General features: G+C 42.8%; 1 protein-coding gene across 1 annotated transcript in view; it reads right to left on the bottom strand.

Annotated features, from left to right (window-relative positions):
- Positions 1–21,624, bottom strand: part of LOC119119485 (inositol 1,4,5-trisphosphate receptor type 3-like) — a 217,030-nt gene that overhangs the window by 89,411 nt on the left and 105,995 nt on the right. The window contains exons 6-9 of the mRNA XM_037245907.1: positions 20,241–20,339; positions 19,981–20,064; positions 4,448–4,594; positions 4,225–4,320 (exon numbers count right to left, since the gene is read on the bottom strand). Coding sequence (XP_037101802.1) covers positions 4,225–4,320; positions 4,448–4,594; positions 19,981–20,064; positions 20,241–20,339 — 426 coding nt within the window. The remainder of the gene's footprint in view (positions 1–4,224; positions 4,321–4,447; positions 4,595–19,980; positions 20,065–20,240; positions 20,340–21,624) is intronic.

Here is a 21,624-nt window from a genome sequence, read left to right as displayed (position 1 = left end):
TTGAATAGTGCTACAGCATACATTGACACACTTTCTACTGAGGTAGTAGACAAGTCCAATTACTCCGCCCTGACCGGTCTCGCTGATGGTACAGTACCTGTTCCAGATAATAGTACGTGTCTGCCAAATAATAACTATCAAATTCCTACGGCCGTTTCTTCCCGCCGCGCTAATAAACATTTTAGAGGTAATGCCGGGCCTAGGCAACACAATCTTACTCGTATTTCGTCCAAAAATCTTCCGATAGATACGAACTCATGTCAACCAATTAGACTCAAACTTGGTTTTATGAATATTAGATCACTCCACACGAAAGCAGTACTCGTTAATGACCTCATCATAGAACAGGGGTTGGCAAACTTTTTGACTGGCGGGCCGAATTTGGTTCTACAGTTTTACCGAGGGGCCGAACCAGGAGCAGATGGATGTAGTGTTTGTGTGAAGTAGTAGAAATGACATGTAAAGGTCATTGCATAAAAGGTTTGTAGTTTTAGTAGGCAGTAAAGCATGGATATTCAAAAAAAGCTTTTTGAAAACAAATGCATTTATTAACAGCATTAAAAAAAATATTTCACCAAAAAACTACTATCAGTGATTCTCATTAAATACGACACTGTTATTATGAATAATAGTTTCCATCACTTCAGCGCCTGCAGGTCTGATTTATGAAATATGTTTATCTAATGAGACGAAATCACATCAAACGGCAAACATTCTGACCAAATACATCATCTTGAAGAATCAGTGAAAGAATACATCTATATAAAGTAATAAAGAAATCAATAGTATTGTTGGTCTCCCTTTTTTGCTAGTGCATCATGGTCTGGAGTAAAATTTGTTGTGGTAATTCTTAGAATAGAGCCGAGGTGTCGGTCCGTTAACCCAGATGTGTGACGGGCTTTGTTGACGTTCATGTGGCTGAACGTCTGCTCACACACGTAGGTCGAGCCAAATTGTCCTTTTTTTTTTTTTAAACACTCGGCACTCAGTGTCCACCTTTCTTTTCCTCGGGCCACTCATTTTAATGGAAGGATTCCAGGGGAAGGTTTGTGGGTGGCATTAGCGTAAAACTGTATCTGAAAGCTCAGCGCGCGAATTACGAGAATGCTGACGTCACAGCCCACACTCGAAATTCCGCACTGATGGAAATAGAGCGCAGAGTGCGTCGGGTCCGTACTACTTAGTACGTACACGCACTTGTGAGTGTGCACCGAGGTTTCTGACACGGCTTCCGGAGTAAATGCGCGGGCGGGCGCTTCCCCATCTATTGGGGAAACATAGTAATTGCAGGGAAAATTACCAAAAAAAAAGTTTAATATTACAATTTATTCAGGTTTGGCGGGCCGGATTAAACGGCCCGGTGGGCCGTATGTGGCGCGCGGGCCGTAGTTTGCCCATGTCTGTCATAGAACGTAATCTAAGCATTTTTGGTCTTTGTGAGACCTGGTTAAAACCTAATGAATTGCTGCCGCTTAATGAGGCCTCGCCTCCAAATTTTGTGGAGTCGCATGTTGCGCCTCCTCGTAAAAAGGGTGGGGGTGTAGCCCTCATCTCCAATTCCGATCTTAGATTTAGGCCTTGTTCGATTAATGTATTTAAAACTTTTGAAGTTCTCGTTGTCCAATCCACAGCTTTGCCGTCTTTTTATCTTGCTGTTATTTATTGTCCACCCGGGGCTTACTCTGGTTTCCTGGATGGATTTTCAGAATTCGTGGCTGACCTAGTGACAAATGTGGATAATCTAATAATTATGGGGCATTTCAATATCCACATAAATTTACCGTCTGAGCCACTTTGGCGTTTTAGACAATAATTGATATGTTCATTTTCACGCAAGCCATACAGGCAGCAACGCATAAGAATGGAAATACCTTAGATCTGGTATTATCCTGAGGATTGGCAACCTCAACTACAACAATACTGCCATACACTACTGTTATGTCTGATCACTACCTAATAAAATCTGAAATTTTACCTCTGTCAACGACAGGATCGCAATCAAAATTACAGCAGCAGTAATATTAACTTCGTAACTATGACTGCGCTCTCTGAGTTAATGCCGCCGGCAACTGACATATTTCCCTGCATATATCGGCTCTATTGATAATCTTACAAATGAATTCAATGCGACACTGTAAAATGCCATCGAATCTGGAGCGCCACTACGTCTGAAAACTCGCTGTAGAAAGCCTACCCCATGGTTCACGGATGAAACGTACGTAAGCAATTAGAAAATAATAAAATAAGTAGAAAGCTTGAACGCAAATGGCGTTTAACTAAGCTTGAAGTTTTCCATCAGGCATGGCGTGACAGCTTCCTGAAATACAAAGATGCGCTTATCTTCGTAAAAACTAATTATTTCTAGCAAATTATTAATCTCAATAAAAACAATCCTAAATACTTATTCGATACGGTGGCAAAGCTAACATTACGCCATTCCACTCAGCCGACGAGTTCAATTTTTCGCTCGAAAGATTCAATCCATTAGGGATGAGATCAAGATGACTGTACCAATCACTCAGTCAAGACCGCCGATTACGGGCACTGACAATCATACAATACCCCTCTCAAATTTTAGATAATTATTTTTGTATTTTAGTATTTCTTTTAAGTTGGTTTAAACTCCTTTTGAAATGAATTATAGACAGCTTTCAATCCAAGTCTCACACACACACAAACACAAACACACGCACGTGCACACACACACACACACACACACACACACACACACACACACACACACACACACACACACACAACACACACACACACACACACACACACACACACACACACACACACACACACACACACACACACACACACACACACACACACACACACACACACACACATATACATATAGTAATGGCTGTTTGGATCAATATTTTTATTAGGTGATCTTTGATGATGATTTATTGCCAAGTTTATGTTGTCATAACTCGCAGACAATTTCCTAAATTCTTGCAGATTACTTTGTGAAGCTTTAATATTTGTTTGAGCAGAGCTCATTTTTGTTTGACACATCTCAATTTTTTCCAAATCCTGCAGCACTCTGATCTGGAATGGTCTGGTATTCTCTGGAGATGACCAATTCAGTTTAGCGTAGACGCTGAAGTTTGCTTTGGATCTTTCCCTCCTTCAGATGCTGGGCTTTTCATGCTGTGGTTATGTTTTGCTTGCTGAGATTTTCATTTATGAAAACCTTTGTCCCCTTAATTTTTCCCCCCAATTTCAATAGAGCAATTCTGTACTTCCTGCTTGTGAATTTCAGAAGCACAGCACGGGTTTCTTAGGTAGCAGGTGGCATGGGACCACATTTCCAAGATCAGGCGTTATGTTTTTCTTTGATGAAAACTCCTCTACTTGCTTTTCCACAGATCGGTTGTCCTGCTCAACTGCAGCCACTGCTTGCCCTAGTCCCTCACTGCATAGGCTTGATCTTGAGACTGCTAATAGTAAAATAGCTAATAGTAAAAGTAAAATTTGAAGATTTTTTGTATCTGCTATTACTGCCTACACAATCCCGCAGAGTCAGATATTGTTTTTACTTCACTGGGCTTATCACCCAGCTCCAATGAAGTTTGCAGCTTGATGTACTTGATTTATTCTTTCGACAGTGCCTTAATTGGGGCTTGCTTAAACGTGAAGACTACTACTTGAGACTTGCTTGTGACTTGCATGTATGTCCTACTCCCACCTATGGTGGGTATACAGATTTATTGTACCTTTTGCCATCCAATGGAAGAGAATTACATTTGCCTATCACTATATGCAGCTGGCATGGATAGACAACCAAAGATACATTTCTAATCACTCAAAAGCTGTAAATAGGATTACAATAACAACAAATAATATTGCTTATTAATAATAATTCTGGGCCAATCTGTAATGTGTTCATTTAACTTTTTACTTAGAATCGAACTAAACCGTGGATTTAGTGAACCATGGCGTTTGCATGTTCTCCCCGTGCCTGCTTGTGTTTCCTCCTACAATCCAGAGACACGCATGGTAGGCCGATTGACCACTCTAAACTGCAGGTGTGAGAGCAGATGCTTGTTGGTCTATGTGTGCCCTGTGAATGTCTGGCAACCATTGCTGGGTGTCACCTGCCTACTGCCTGAAGTCATCTGCGATAGGCTCCAGCACGCCCGCAACCCCCATTACGAAAAGCAGAAAATGGGAAGACAAATTCATGCATGCACAAACGCACACACACATTACCTCTGCTGCCAGGTAATTTCCAGTGGCAAGGTGTTTGAAGCGATACAAACTGTTCCAGTGTCCTGCCCCTCCGCGACACGGATCGTGATGGACAACCTAGAACAGTAATCAGCAAACAAGAAAAGGAAATGACTCCCACCTATCACAGGAGAACAGTTGTACTGCCATTCTTAATAAGTTCCCAGGGAATACTTTATTTTTCAAAGAAATGTTATTTTCCTACCTCAACCTCCCACAGAGCATTTGAGCTGGTCGCTGATGTGGCCGACTGTCTCAAGGTTGTGCGCAGAAAAACGTGAAGTTTAGTCTTGTACTCGTCACATGTCAGAAACTTCTCCTGCTCCGCATGAAACAAACGTACCACATCGCCCTGAAAGAAACAATGGTGCCTTGTCAAAATGCTGTGCAGTTTTGTCCAAACTTTGCATCATGCCATAATCTGAATTTGGTCAGCCCCGCCCACCCTTAAACCAATTTTATGCTAACTCTAAAAAACACCACATCCCTTCATTTGGCCTGGCATTACACCACACTGCTTTCTTTGCTATTCCATTCCAGGAGGCTCTGAAAAGGCAAAGGCACCCAGGAAAAAGTGGGTGGGGTTTGGGCAAGATCAACTACTCAAATACAGAAAAAGAGAGTCACAAAGAGTTTTAACATAAAAATATATACATATATACATATAGTATACACACACACACACACACACACATTTACAGTCAAACCTCGGTTTTCGACCACAATCCGTTCCAGAAGGCGGTTCGAGAAGTGAATCGGTCAAATTCCGAATCTATTTTTCCCATTACAAATCATGGAAAAAAATTTAATCCGTTCCAAGACTAAAAAAAACGCAATTTTTAAGCATATTTTCACTTGCGCATTTGTGTCCGATCGCGCAACTGCAGCGCACCGCCGAACGCACAACCGTAGCGCGCCGCCGACCGCGCAACTGCACCGCGCTGGTCGCATTATTGTGACAGAGCCGTCGCTGAAATTTAGAAAATATTTTTAAAGTCCTGATGTACTTTCCAAAATTTAAGTGGACCTCAGTGAGCAGGGAGCTTAATTTGGTCCGATCGCGCAACCGCACTGCGCCGGGCGCTCACTGTCGCATTGCTTTAAGAGCGTCTTTGTGTTTTAGGATGGCTTGACTGCTCCCACTTGCTTTCTTTGGAGGCATGATTAGGGGTTAATACAATCCTCAAAGTAATGAAAATACAATAACGAACGGAGTCAGTCGGCATCAGGGCCGCGCGGTCGGGTTTTCTCGGGTCCTTTCGGCTCATCTCGCGAGGTTCGACCTCCGAATTTCTTTCGACAACCGAAGCAAAAAAATCTCAAATTTTTCGTTCGAATTCCGATTTGTTCGAGAACCGGAACATTCGAAAACCGAGGCTTGACTGTATTCCAAAAATATCACGCTTCCATTTTTTTCATTCCAAATATTTACACTTTTGCCAAAATTCATAAAAATTTCACCATTCATTCTTAACAGCACAAAGTTGAGAACGTGTCGTGAGTGCACAATAGTAGCGAAGAAAACATTATCAGCAGGGTTCGAGGTTTGACTCTATATATATACAGGACTGTCTCAGAAAATTAGAATATTGTGATGAAGTTCTTTATTTTCTATAATGCAATTAAAAAAACAAAAATGTCATACATTCTGGATTCATTACAAATCAACTGAAATATTGCAAGCCTTTTATTATTTTAATATTGCTGATTATCCTGAGTCAGAGTCAGAGTCAGCTTTATTGTCAATTCCTTCATGCTAAGACACACAAAGAAACCGAAATACCGTTCCCCCTATCCCACGGTGACGAGACACAGTACACGATTGCTTACAGCTTAAGAAAACTCAAATATCCTATCTCAAAATATTAGAATATTTCCTCAGACCAAGTAAAAAAAAAAGATTTATAACAGCAAAACAAAATCAAACATTTGAAAATGTCCATTGATGCACTCAGTACTTGGTTAGGAATCCTTTTGCACGGATTACTGCATCAATGTGGCGTGGCATGGAGGCAATCAGCCTGTGGCATTGCTGAAGTGTTATGGATGCCCAGGATGCTTCAATAGCGGCCTTTAGCTCATTTGCATATTTGGGTCTGGTGTCTTTCAGCTTCTTCTTCACAATACCCCACAAATTCTCTATGGGGTTCAGGTCAGGGGAATTGGCAGGCCAATCGAGGATAGTAATGCCATGGTCAGTACACCATTTACAGGTGGTTTTGGCACTGTGGGCAGGTGCCAGATCATGCTGGAAAATGAAATCATTTCCATAGAGCTTTTCAGCAGACGGAAGCATGTAGTGCTCTAAAATCTGCATTTACTCTGGACTTGATGAAGCACAGTGGACCAACACCAGCAGCTGACATGGCTCCCCAAACCATCGCTGACTGTGGGAACTTCACACTGGATTTCAAGCAACTTGGATTTCTCTCCTCTCCTGCCTTTTCTTTAGACTCTGGCGCCTTGACTTCCAAATGAAATACAAAACTTGCTTTCGTCTGAAAAGAGGACTTTGGAACACTCTGCAACTGTCCAGTGCTTCTTTTCCATAGCTCAAGTCAGACGCTTCTTCCGTTGTCTTGAGTTCAGAAGTGGCTTGACCATGGGAATACAGCTATTGTAGCCCATTTCCCGGACACGTCTGTGAACAGTGGCTTTTGATACCTGGACTCCAGCTTCAGTCCACTGTCTTTGAAGCTCCCCCAAATTCTGGAAGCGACTCTTCTGTACAATAGTGTTAAGGCTGCGGTCATCTCTCTTGGTTGTGCAGCGTTTCCTGCCACATTTCCCCCTTCCAACAGACTTTTTGTGGATGTGCTTTGAAACTGCACTGAGTGAACAGCTTGCTCTTTGAGAAATTTATTTTTGTGTCCTACCCTCCTAATGGAGGGTGTCAATGATGGTCCTCTGGACAGCAGTCAGATCAGCAGTCTTCCCCATACTTGTGATTTAGTTTACTGAACCGAGCTGAGTGTTTTTCAAGGCTCAGGAAGCCCTTGCAGGTGTTTCGAGTTAATTAGATGATTACAGTGATTAGTTGAATACCCTACGAGTATACTTATTCATGATATTCTAATTTTTGAGATAGGATATTTGAGTTTTCTTAAGCTGTATGCCATAATCAGCTAAATTAAATTAAAATAATAAAAGGCTTGCAATATTTCAGTTGATTTGTAATGAATCCAGAATGTATGACAAATTTTAGTTTATTTAATTGCATTACAGAAAATAAAGAACTTTATCACAATATTCAAATTTTCTGAGACAGTCCTGTGTATGTATGTATATATATAAAGTATATAGTATATACAGTGCCTTGCGAAAGTATTCGGCCCCCTTGAACCTTTCAACATTTCGCCACATTTCAGGCTTCAAACATAAAGATATAAAATTTTAATTTTTTGTCAAGAATCAACAACAAGTGGGACACAATCGTGAAGTGGATCGAAATTTATTGGATAATTTAAACTTTTTTAACAAATAAAAAACTGAAAATTGGGGGGTGCAATATTATTCGGCCCCCTTGCGCTAATACTTTGTAGCGCCACCTTTTGAAGCAATTAAAGCTGCAAGTCGCTCGGGGTATGTCTCTATCAGTTTTGCACATCGAGAGACTGGAATTCTTGCCCATTCTTCCTTGCAAAACAGCTCGAGCTCAGTGAGGTTGGATGGAGAGCGTTTGTGAACAGCAGTCTTCAGCTCTTTCCACAGATTCTCGATTGGATTCAGGTCTGGACTTTGACTTGGCCATTCTAACACCTGGATATGTCTATTTGTGAACCATTCCATTGTAGATTTGGCTTTGTTTTGGATCATTGTCCTGTTGGAAGATAAATCTCCGTCCCAGTCTCAGGTCTTTTGCAGACTCCAACAGGTTTTCTTCCAGAATGGTCCTGTATTTGGCTCCATCCATCTTCCCATCAATTTTAGCCATCTTCCCTGTCCCTGCTGAAGAAAAGCAGGCCCAAACCATGATGCTGCCACCACCATGTTTGACAGTGGGGATGGTGTGTTCAGGGTGATGAGTTGTGTTGCTTTTACGCCAAACATATCGTTTTGCATTGTGGCCAAAAAGTTCGATTTTGGTTTCATCTGACCAGAGCACCTTCTTCCACATGTTTGGTGTGTCTCCCAGGTGGCTTGTGGAAAACTTTAAACGAGACTTTTTATGGATATCTTTGAGAAATGGCTTTCTTCTTGCCACTCTTCCATAAAGGCCAGATTTGTGCAGTGCACGACTGATTGTTGTCCTATGGACAGACTCTCCCACCTCAGCTGTAGTTATCTGCAGTTCATCCAGAGTCATCATGGGCCTCTTGGCTGCATCTCTGATCAGTCTTCTCCTTGTTTGAGATGAAAGTTTGGAGGGACGGCCGGGTCTTGGTAGATTTGCAGTGGTCTGATACTCCTTCCATTTCAATATAATTGCTTGCACAGTGCTCCTTGAGATGTTTAAAGCTTGGGAAATCTTTTTGTATCCAAATCCGGCTTTAAACTTCTCCACAACAGTATCTCGGACCTGCCTGGTGTGTTCCTTTGTCTTCATGGTTCTCTCTGCGCTTTAAACAGAACCCTGAGACTATCAAAGAGCAGGTGCATTTATACGGAGACTTGATTACACACAGGTGCATTCTATTTATCATCATCAGTCATTTAGGACAACATTGGATCATTCAAAGATCCTCACTGAACTTCTGGAGTGAGTTTGCTGCACTGAAAGTAAAGGGGCCGAATAATATTGCACGCCCCACTTTTCAGTTTTTTATTTGTTAAAAAAGTTTAAATTATCCAATAAATTTCGTTCCACTTCACGATTGTGTCCCACTTGTTGTTGATTCTTGACAAAAAATTAAAATTTTATATCTTTATGTTTGAAGCCTGAAATGTGGCGGAATGTTGAAAGGTTCAAGGGGGCCGAATACTTTCGCAAGGCACTGTATATATATATACAGGACTGTCTAAGAAAATTAGAATATTGTGATAAAGTTCTTTATTTTCTGTAATGTAATTAAAAAACAAAAATGTCATACATTATGGATTCATTACAAGTCAACTGAAATATTGCAAGCCTTTTATTATTTTAATATTGCTGATTATGGCTTACAGCCTAAGAAAACTCAAAAATCCTATCTCAAAATATTAGAATATTTCCTCAGACCAAGTAAAAAAAAAAGATTTATAACAGCAAAACAAAATCAAACATTTGAAAATGTCCATTAATGCACTCAGTACTTGGTTGGGAATCCTTTTGCACGGATTACTGCATCATTGCGACGTGGCATGGAGGCAATCAGCCTGTGGCATTGCTGAGGTGTTATGGATGCCCATGATGCTTCAATAGCGGCCTTTAGCTCATTTGCATGGTTGGTTCTGGTGTCTTTCAGCTTCTTCTTCACAATATCCCCACAAATTCTCTATGGGGTTCAGGTCAGGGGAATTGGCAGGCAAATCGAGGATAGTAATGCCATGGTCAGTACACCATTTACAGGTGGTTTTGGCACTGTGGGCAGGTGCCAGATCATGCTGGAAAATGAAATCATTTCCATAGAGCTTTTCAGCAGACGGAAGCATGTAGTGCTCTAAAATCTGCATTTACTCTGGACTTGATGAAGCACAGTGGACCAACACCAGCAGCTGACATGGCTCCCCAAACCATCGCTGACTGTGGGAACTTCACACTGGATTTCAAGCAACTTGGATTTCTCTCCTCTCCTGCCTTTTCTTCAGACTCTGGCGCCTTGACTTCCAAATGAAATACAAAACTTGCTTTCGTCTGAAAAGAGGACTTTGGAACACTCTGCAACTGTCCAGTGCTTCTTTTCCATAGCTCAAGTCAGACGCTTCTTCCGTTGTCTTGAGTTCAGAAGTGGCTTGACCATGGGAATACAGCTATTGTAGCCCATTTCCCGGACACGTCTGTGAACAGTGACTTTTGATACCTGGACTCCAGGTTCAGTCCACTGTCTTTGAAGCTCTTCTTCACAATGCTGTTAAGGGTGCGGTCATCTCTCTTGGTTGTGCAGCGTTTCCTGCCACATTTCCCCCTTCCAACAGACTTTTTGTGGATGTGCTTTGAAACTGCACTGAACAGCTTGCTCTTTGAGAAATTTCTTTTTAGGATATTTGAGTTTTCTTAAGCTGTATGCCATAATCAGCAATATTAAAATCATAAAAGTCTTGAGTTACATGGTGGATAGGATGGTAAAAGGTGGTGTGTGACTGTGTATTGGATTTGGCCCAGACGAATTGGCTAAGATGAAATTCCAAATTTCAAAGCTTGACATGGAAGACCTGAAGAAGGGGGCCTGAATAGGGGTTACTTAAAAGTTAGCTCTTCAAAACTAACTATTGTTAAATTGGTAAAGGGAAATTTGTTGGTTGAACCAGTAAACCTCCATTCCCGTTCCAAATTTCACCAGAAGACGGTGCCAAAGTCAGATTGACCTAACATAGTAAATTAATAGTTTAAAAAGTCATAAGACTTGTTCTGAAGCACGGCAACACACAATTTTGGATAATGTTATATTATTTTGTTTTGTTATAATATACTTTGAAACTGCTTGAATATTTTAATTTGCTAACTCGGGAAGCCCATGCTTATCGTTAGGTAATGAGAATGAGACGTGTTAATCACAGTTAGAGTAAGCTGCAATATACTTTTTTTTATTCTGCTTTGCAATATTGTATAGTTAATAGCAACTTGAGCAGCATCATAGCACTGATGTTTCATTTACACATGAATGTATTAAGAGTTGAGTAAGGACAAGGGGTTGACAGGGATACCGTGGGTGGAAGACTGCAATCCCACGCTTAAGATTGACCTAGAGGTCACCAGCTTGTCAAAATACGTTTTGAAGATGCTTGAGTATTTTAACCTGCTAACTAAGAGAATCCACGATCATAGTTATGATTATGTTAAATTGACGATTGTGAAAGTATGTGTTATTATTGTCACGATGTTCGATCAGTATCAAACATGTATGTAATATTGATGTTCCATTTACACATGAATGTATAAATGTGAGCGAAGACAAGGAGGCGAAAAGGATTAATGGTGATACTAAGTGGTGGAAGACTGAGATCCCACACAGGAGCGTGACCTCGGTCACGTTTTTCCAGTTGAGGCATAAACAAAATGCTGTTTGACGGAACACAAGTCAGAGAAAAAAACATTTGCAAATGTCACGTTGATGGACAGTTGACATTTGGGAGTGAGAAACAGGATGAAGTATCCCTGAGAAAATTGTTACTTCCGTGGGAACATGGTCACCTCATCTGGTTGAATCCGGTTGAGACCGGCCGAGATGCAGGTGCAGTCTATTCTGGAAGCATTTGGGTCATCTGAGGCCAATGTATGACGTCATGGAAAAAAAACTGGTGCGTGACTAAGCAGGCATAGTACCCACGAACTGGACTGGTATAAAAGGTTCGTTCGGACAAAGAGCATCGCTCTCTCTCGCCCGGTGGGCTCTCCCCGTCAGGGGTTTGCCCCTGCGGCTCCTGCCGTGGGTCGAGAACGCCGATTAGACAAAGATAGATTTCATTCTTTCTGAGATTAACCCTAGGTCCGTTAAGATGACTTTATACTATCTTCAAATTGGACTTCGTCAAATTTTAAGCTCAAAGACAGGCTAGGAGATGCAGACCTCGGTGCAGGAGAGAGGAGCCATTATTAGGGCGTCGTCATCTCCATTCTTTAGGCCAGCCTGTTCTTTTAAACAGAATTCGGATTTTGGAACAAGGAGAACTGATCACTCCACTTTTCCACCAAACAGCATTTTAGACCTCTAGCCCCTTACCCTTTTTTACTATATTTTTGAGTTTTCAATCGAGAGAACTTCGAGACTGAATAATTTTTGCTCTATTGAGAATGGTGAGTGGAAATTATTGATAGTTGTTCGAACAATTGAAACTTGTAATTCTCTTTCTTGCTTATTCATTACATTTCTACTCTATAATCATTTAATTTCGATTAATGATTATTTTGATCTTTTATGCTTTAAATCTCTTTTGTTTCTCTACCATAGTCATACTTTAAACCGTTCAGTTCTTTTTTAAATGAAGACAGCTTTAATCCTTGACATCAGGGAGTGTCAGAATCTGGTTCGAAACCGTTAACTTAAGCTCAGCTAGTGTGAGTGTACGCTAGTGAAAATAAACGAGTTCCCACGGTCTTAACAAAGACAGCTTAACTATTCCAAGCGGATAACAAAAGCAACAATCTTAATAGGAAAGGAGAGCCGCTGAAACGGCCGCGATCGAGGAGATCCTGGGTCTCGACAAAGTAGTTACTCAACCCTCGGGTTTCTTTGATTTACTGGCGTCCGGAAATGACGGAATTAATCTAACAATAGATTAGTTACCTGAACAGCGGTTAGACTCGGAACGAATCTTCTTTCCGTACCGGCTTAAATCAATTCTCGTCTCCCCTACAGACTGCGTTACTGCAGAGGGGCTAAAGTACAGAATTTTACCCTTTAAACGGAGAGCCGGTCACTTACATCAGATAAGTGCACGATTGACAAAAGGCTTGCAATATTTCTGTGGATTTGTAATGAATCCAGAATGCATTACAGAAAATAAAGAACTTCATCACAATATTCTAATTTTCTGAGACAGTCCTGTCAGGGCTGTGGACTCGGACTCGGGGACTCGGACTCGGTCGGACTCGGTCATTTTTGCCGGACTCGGACTCCGACTCGGTGCTGATTTTGACCGAGTCCACCGAGTCCGACAATAAAAAAAATACGTTCAATTTTATTTTCATCATGCTGCTGAGAATGCGCGTAGGAATACTGTCCACAGCCCTCCTTGCTTGTTATGAAGACAAATTTAGTTGTTGCGTGCGCGCCCGCGCCTGCCTGCCTGCGTGCGTGCACGTACAAGACCCACAATGCCCCGCGCGCAGCCAAGATGGAAGAACCCGGGAGCAGCGAGAGAACAATGTTTTGCCTCTAGATTTGGGGGGGAAACGGAGCGTAAGTTACGATCAATGCGGCCACGTTGAGTTGCACTTAGGCTAATGTTTACATTATGTACCAATGTCAAGGACGATTATGTCACCCAGCTTATATCATTGATGGGTTTCGATAGTTGTGGGGTCGTCACTAATTATTTGTGTTTAGATAAATGTCTGAGCTATAATGGTGTAATTAATGATTAAAACTTGAAAGTATCTGTTTATTGTATTCGTTTATATGTTTAATAAAGACAAAGCCATCACAAAACTGTTGTAATTATTTAGATTTTGATCTAAATTAGCCTTGAATAAAGACTAAGCAGTCACATGAATTAACAGAAAAAATGGACAGCCGGACTCGGACTCGTGGTCAAGAGGCCGGACTCGGACTCGGGGCAAAAATCCGACCGAGTCCACAGCCCTGGATATATATATATATATATATATACTATATGTATATATATGTATATACACCGCTCATATGTCAGTTACAGTGGTACAGGAGTCATTGACGATGTAAGTGGGTCCCCTGACAAGAGAAATGAACGATCACGTGTCTAACCTTTAGGACAATGTAGCATTGCTCCAAATGTTCGTTTAAATTCCTTTTGAGGTCCGTTTTCGTGTGTTAGCACGATCGCGAATTAGCATCTTTCCGCTAACTCGTTAGCCTGTCCAGTACTTTTTGTTAACATGTTACACGCACACACGTATAATATTTATACACTGCTCAAAAAAATTAAAGGAATAGTTTTTTATCAGGGTATGGCATGAATTCAATTACACTTTTCTGATAAGGTTTTGGTCAGGTACGTGGCAGAGGGGGTTGTTAATCAGTTTCAGCTGCCTTGGTGTTGATGGAATTAACAACAGGTGCACTAGAGGGGCAACAATGAGATGGTCCCCAAAACAGGACTGGTTTTGCAGGTGGAGGCCATTTCAAGTTCCTCCCTCTTGATCTTTTTTAACTGTTTTTCCACAAGTGTTGGCTTTAGCTAGAGTCATTATCACAACTGGGAGCATGAGGCGATTTCTTAACCCTCCTGAAGTTGCGCAGATTGTCCAACTCCTCCAGGATGGCACATCCATGCGTGCTGTTGCAAAAATATTTGATGTGTCTCCCAGTACAATCTCCAGAGCATGGAGGAGATTCCAGGAGACAGGCAGTTACTCTAGGAGAGCTGGACAGGGCCGTAGATGGTCCTCACCCCATCAGCAGGACCGATATCTGCTGCTTTGTGCAAGGGGAAACAGGTTGAGCACTGCCTGAGCGCTACAGAATGACCTCCAGCAGGCTACTGGTGTGAATGTCTATGCCCAAACAGTCAGAAACAGACTTCACAAGGGTGGCCTCAGGGCACGACGTCCTGTAGTGTGCCCTGTGCTCACTGCTCAGCACCGTGGAGCTCGATTGGCATTTGCCATAGGGCACCAGAATTGGCAAGTCCGCCACTGGCGCCCTGTGCTTTTCACAGATGAGAGCAGGTTTACCTTAAGCACCTGTGATAGACGTGAAAGGGTCTGGAGAAGCCAAGGAGAGCGCTATGCTGCCTGCAACATTCAGCATGACTGGTTTGGTGGTGGGTCAGTGATGGTCTGGGGAGGCATTTCCATGGAGGGACGAACAGACCTCTGCAGGCTAGAGAACGGCAGTCTGACTGCCATTAGGTATTGGGATGAAATCCTTGCACCCATGGTCAGACCCTACGCTGGTGCAGTAGGTCCTGGGTTCCTCCTGATCCACGACAATGCCCGGCCTCATGTGGCAAGAGTATCACCTGACCTAAACCAGATAGAACACCTCTGGGACGTAATGTTTCGATCCATCAGACGCCGCCAGGTTGCTCCTCAGACTTTACAGGAGCTCACTGATGCCCTTAGACAGATCTGGGAGGACATCCCAGAAGACACCCTCCGTCGTCTCATTAGAAGCATGCCGCGACGTTGTCAAGCATGCATACAAGCACATGGGGGCCACACAAGATATTGAAAAGAATTTTGAGTTGCAGAAATTGAATTTAGGCAAAATGGACGAGCCTGCCACATAATTTTTTCACTTAGATTTTTGGCGTGTCTATATACTGAGCCCTCTGTAGGCTGAAAACTTTTATTTCCATCAAAAGATGTGGCATCTTTTGTTCCTGAGACATGTAAAGATTACATTTAACCATCTCTCTCTCTCTCTCTCTCTCTCTCTCTCTCTCTCTCTCTCTCTCTCTCTATCTATCTATCTATCTATCTAATCTATCGATCACTGTTGCGGCGATCTGGGAGGTGCGCACCTGTCTGTGGGTGCATGTGACCACAAGGGGTCACTGCAGGTTTATGACGTGAACGCGCAGCACGCAGTTGAGCTCCTCAGAGCGCCTCAACAGCTGAGCGCAATCTATCCTGATTGGGAGCGCACACACCAGGGTTCATAAGCAGCATAAAGGTAAATTCTCTTGTCCAGTGAGGAGGAGGAGGAGGAGGAGGAGGAGGAGGAGGAGGAGGAGGAGGAGGAGCGGCAGCGGCAGCGTGCGGCAGCGGCTGCGTGCGGCAGCGGCGGCGGCGGCGGCGGCGGCAGCAGCAGCAGCAGCAGCAGCAGCAGCAAACAACAATCCTTTCGATCAGCGAGCAACACAGCAGTAGCAACGAATCGGACTGAGCTACACGGAGAAAGGAAAAAACTCATGGGAAGAGGAGACTACCGGTGAGCTCACAGTACTCAACTGGACTCGTTTAGTTAACCATTTAGAGCACTGACTGCATTACAGTTGGTCTGGAGAATGTGTTGTCTTTATGACAAGCATTAAGTTGTGTATTGACTTTTGTTTGAAAGGATAACTTTATGTTCAAGACCTTTTCTTTCTTTCTTTTAGTAAAAAGAACTGAACTTTATCTGCATTGTTTATTTGGAAGAAAATTGTACCCTTTGTTTAAACTCATCCATTTTTTGTATGTGTTTTAAAGGTTTTTCACCTTGATTGTTTCGCTCATTAAAAACCCGAACAAAGAGTGGAATCCCAGTCTGGTCAAGTCCTTCCTTTTCAAGTGTGGAAACCCATGACGTTAAAATACACTTGCCAATCACGCTCTTTCTCGCTCTCTCGCTCCCTCTCCCTACCTACCTACCTACCCACCCAGATGTATAATAATTCCACAGACCTATATCATTACAGTAATCCCTCGTTTTTCGCTGGGGTTACGTTCCAAAAAGAACCCGTGATAGGTGAAATACGTGAAGTCGAAACCTTTATTTTTTTACCATTATTATACAGGTACAGTAATCCCTTGCTACATCACGGTTCGATTATCACGGCTTCAGCAAGTCGCAGATTTATTTCCCCAAAAAATCACAAATTCAAATTACCATTTTTTTCCATGTATAATGCGCCCCCATGTATAATACGCACCCTAAAAATGGCATGTCAATGCTGGAAAAAAGCCTGTACCCATGTATAATACGCACCCAAATTTTGACTTTTTTTTTTTTTTTTCCTTCTTTTTTTTAAGTCCCAATGATCGTCACACACGCATCTGGGTGTGGTGAAATTTGTCCTCTGCATTTGACCCATCCCCGTGTGATTTTGATCCATCCCCTGGGGGAGAGGGGAGCAGTGAGCAGCAGCGGCGCCGCGCTCGGGAATCATTTGGTGATCTAACCCCCCAATTCCAACCCTTAATGCTGAGTGCCAAGCAGGGAGGCAATGGGTCCCATTTTTATAGTCTTTGGTATGGTCTTAACTAGGCTGGATGTATTTTTTTTGTTGGCGTTGATTTCTCCGACTGCCCATAAAGGCACCACCGCGATCAGTTAGGTTAAAATGAAAAGAGAGGAAAGTGACGTGCGGACATGTGAAAAAGGCGGCTCTGTATGGGAGAGAAGTTGAAGAGGAATAAAAACACCCTTGGAAAACAAAACTTGCCCCTCGTCGTGACTCGGAGCCGCAACAAATGTTTCGGATTTGTGTAGGGTACATTGTGACAGCAAACGAGCAGGTGATCGAGCAAGCGTCTGATACGAGAGCATTGCGTTCGTATGGAGCGTGCTTGAAGTGAACAGCAGAGACGAAAGGAACAAGGCAAAGTGTTGTGAAATAAAATATTACCTGTAATACGTATTTTGTTATTTGCTGATTGTATGTATTAAACTATCACATTCATTGTCAGTCAAGAAGAGAAGAGGACTATTCGCATCGGATCCATAGTGCGCATGCGCAGTGATACTGCCTCCGTATGACGTCCAGTCCGCGATGGAGATTAAAAAACAAACAATATTTAAAACAATAACACAGGTTTCTGTTCCTGTCTTTGGTAATGTCCCCCTGTCTTTTTGTTCCACGTCTTTGTCGGTCAGTCCTGTTGTTGGTTTTGTTAGAGAGTTATGTTAGTTTACCAAGTCTGTGTTTTGAGTTCCTCCAATGAACCCTGGTTCAAGCTGCACTTGGTCGCCCTCTTCCTTTCCACAGTCCATCCGTGACAAGATTTTCTTCAAAAATTGTTGTACCATGATTTTCTTCAAAAAAAAAAAAAAAATTAAAAAAATAAATTTAAAAAAAAAAAAAAAATTTTTTAAATTGTACCCATGTATAATGCGCACCCCGGATTTTAGGACAATAAATTAGTTAAATTTTGCGCATTATAAATGGAAAAAAACGGTATATCTTCTAAATTGAGGAATTATGGCACGAGTTGCTCACACGCCAGCAGAAGGCAAGAAGTGTCCACACAATTGCAGTACGTACACTAGCTCAGTGGCCTAGTGGTAGAGTCTCCGCCCTGAGACTGGAAGGTTGTGGGTTCAAACCCCGGCCGGGTCATACCAAAGACTATAAAAATGGGACCCATTGCCTCCCTGCTTGGCACTCAGCATTAAGGGTTGGAATTGGGGGGTTAGATCACCAAAATGATTCCCGAGCGCGGCACCGCTGCTGCTCACTGCTCCCCTCTCCCCCAGGGGATGGATTGAAATCACACGGGGATGGGTTAAATGCAGAGGACAAATTTCACCACACCCAGATGTGTGTGTGACGATCATTGGGACTTAAACTTAACTTAACTTAACCTTTTTATAAAAAAGTCATTATAAGAGTTCTAAAACATATTTACAGTATTGTACCTTGTTATATTTGTTTTAAGAATAACAAAATAGTTCTAAAAACATATTTACAGTATGTACACTTTTACCTTGTTATAAAAAAGTTGTTATACTAATAAGAGTTCTAAAAACATACTTAGTGTATACTTTAGCTACATATACATGTCACGCACACGCGCACGCACGCACACACACACACGCATACACACACACACATACACACCATCCATCCATCCAGCCGCTTCCGCTTATCTGGGATCGGGTCGCGGGGCAGCAGCTTTAGGAGGGAACCCCAGACTTCCCTCTCCCCAGCCACTTCATCCAGCTCATCCCAGGGGATCCCGAGGCGTTCCCAGGCCAGCTTAGAGACATAGTCTCTCCAGCGTGTCCTGGGTCGTCCACGAGGTCTCCTACCGGTGGGACATTGCCCACAACACCTCCCCAGGGAGGCGTCCAGGAGGCATCCTGATGAGATGCCAGAGCCACCTCATCTGGCTCCTCTCAACGTGGAGGAGCAGCGGCTCTACTCTGAGTCCTTCCCGGATGACTGAGCTTCTCACCTTATCTCTAAGGGAGAGCCTGGACACCCTGCGGAGGAAACTCATTTCGGCCGCTTGTATCCGGGATCTTGTTATTTCGGTCACGACCCATAGCTCGTGACCATAGGTGAGGGTAGGAGCGTACATCGACCGGTAAATTGAGAGCTTTGCCTTTTGGCTCAGTTCTCTCTTCACCACGACAGACCGGTACAGAGTCTGCATTACAGCCGACGCTGCACCGATCCACCTGTCGATCTCGCGCTCCATCCTGCCCTCACTCGTGAACAAGTCCCCAAGATACTTGAACTCCTCCACTTGGGGCAGGATCACGTCCCCGATCCGGAGAGGGCATACCACCCTTTTCCGACCGAGGACCATGGCCTCGGATTTGGAGGTGCTGACCCTCATCCTGACCGCTTCACACTCGGCTGCGAACCGCCCCAGTGAGAGCTGGAGATCACGGCTTGGAGAAGCCAACAGCACCACGTCGTCTGCAAAAAGCAGAGACGCAATGCTGAGGTCCCCAAACCGGACACCCTCAACGCCTCGGCTGCGCCAAGAAATTCTGTCCATAAAAGTTATGAACAGAACACACGTATCATATTTGTATTTACATTATTCATACATTATTTTATGTATGTCGTTTATACTACGTATTCATATAATGTTTACATGTTTGAAACTATTATTAAATGTTCTAATGATAACATATGCACTTATAGGGTTTAATATACACTTAGTGATACACAAACAATGTAGGTATGACAAAAAAAGGGTGACATGACTTCACGGCTTTTCACATACCGTGGGTGGTCTTGGGACCAATTATCCGCGATAAACGAGGGATTACTGTATAACATTGAAACCAAAGGACAAAACCTGTTTTCAGGCCTAAGCATTTGTTTAACAAAGAGAAGTAAACACTTTCTTCCAGATAACTACAGTAAAATAATAATTTTAATCAGCATTACGTACTATAAAGTGCGCCTTTGCACCCTGACTCTGCTCTGTAGTGTCTTTTTCTTCTGAAGCCATAACACAAAGCACTGTGAAAAAGATGGATGGATGGATGGATGGATGGATGGATGGATGGATGGATGGATGGATGGATGGATGGATCATTTTGTAGATGGCAAAATATGGTTGGTGATGTGACTCACGCCTTTGAGCACTTCGTCCCTGTGGTCACTGAACAGCATGAACAAGTTGATCTTCCAGCTGGTGTTGCAATTTACAGAGTTGACCTGCAGACATTCACACAAACATGCACGTGTACACACACACACACACACACACACACACACACACACACACACACACACACACACATGCGCACACGCATGCAAGCACGCACACAAAGTCAGAGGAGGATGTGGATGTGAGCTTAGATGGTGATGCACTGCTGAAAAGATGGTAGCACCTCTTTACAGCCTGGGTGGTCATTCAGTTCGTAGTTTGATGCGTGAAGCGGCTGGCCAGCGTTGACAGGGTTCAAGATGACTTTGTCCCCCACCACTACCTGTAGGAGCCCAAACCCATATTACTATTACGATTATGAATCATTTATATTAGCTTTTACATTTACATGGTGTCTAATATTATTCCCATCCTTGTCAAAACCCTGAAGTAACTCACTCCCTGTTGGTTGCTCCCAAATACTCATAATATGAAGACCTAAAAAGTAAAAGACTGCTGAGAGGTGGTGGATGACAACCAACATCACAGTGAGACGAGCCACAAAAATGACTAACCATCAGTGTTGATAGGTTGTGACATTACAAGTGGCCGCAGTACTAGATGAACAACATTTTTCAGGAACATGGTAGTAAAACCTGCACTCAGTGGTATTTTAACTATAATTGTATATAAAAAAGAATTCAACACTCCTTCACATGCATGTTTTTTCTTTCTTGAGCTCTCCTGTGAGAAACTGTTGGTCTCTGGGGGCGTGCTCGATAGCGGTTTCTACTGAGCAAATGTAGAATTCATCACATTGAAATAATAGCTTATGATCACGACTCCATGAGATGAGCAAACACGAGAATGTGCTTGGTGTCACGTTCGCAGAAAGACCGCAGGAAATTTGACCCCATCTGAAAATAATTTTCCAGAGACTTGCAAGATCACCCATTGTGAACCATCAAAGTGCTCATCTACTATTTAAAAGATCGGGAGTCATAAGTGGTTAAAAAAAAAGCTATTATTAAGCTGTGAGTGACTTAGCAAGTCACTATTAGATATCAACTTAACAGGGGTGGCACGGTGGTGCACTGGTTAGCATGTCCGCCTCACAGTGCAAAGGGTTCCATTCCTTCCCGTGTGGAGTTTGCATGTTGCCTGCGTGGGTTTTTTCCGGGTACTCCGGTTCCCTCCCACATTTCAAAAACATGGTTTGAAGGCCGACTGAGCACTTCAAATTGCCCATAGATGTGAGTGAGTACGGATGGTTGTCTGTCTGTGTGCCCTGCAATTGGCTGGCAACCTGTCATGTCAGATTTTTAATCCAAATTAAATCATTCTTCATTTTATCTTTTGCAGTTTAACTTTATATACAACAAAATACTTTATAATCACAAAATAATAATCCATAGTGTTTTTGTTGTTTGCGATCATTGTAAATGGGCGGATGCGCAGTAGTTTTTGTCAAGTTAGTAGCAAGTAGACAGAGCTCTCACAAGTAGTCGGTGGGTTATTATGCCTTTCCCTGTGCAGCGTCACTGGCAGCGTCTCTGATCTTAGCATCGCCTTAGTCCTTAGAATGTCTGTGTCACCGATTATCTTGCAAACAGACACCTGTGTGTGCA

Source organism: Syngnathus acus, chromosome 2 (genome assembly GCF_901709675.1).
Source record: "Syngnathus acus chromosome 2, fSynAcu1.2, whole genome shotgun sequence".
Taxonomy (NCBI): domain Eukaryota; kingdom Metazoa; phylum Chordata; class Actinopteri; order Syngnathiformes; family Syngnathidae; genus Syngnathus; species Syngnathus acus.
This window is presented reverse-complemented; position numbering and strand designations above follow the sequence as displayed.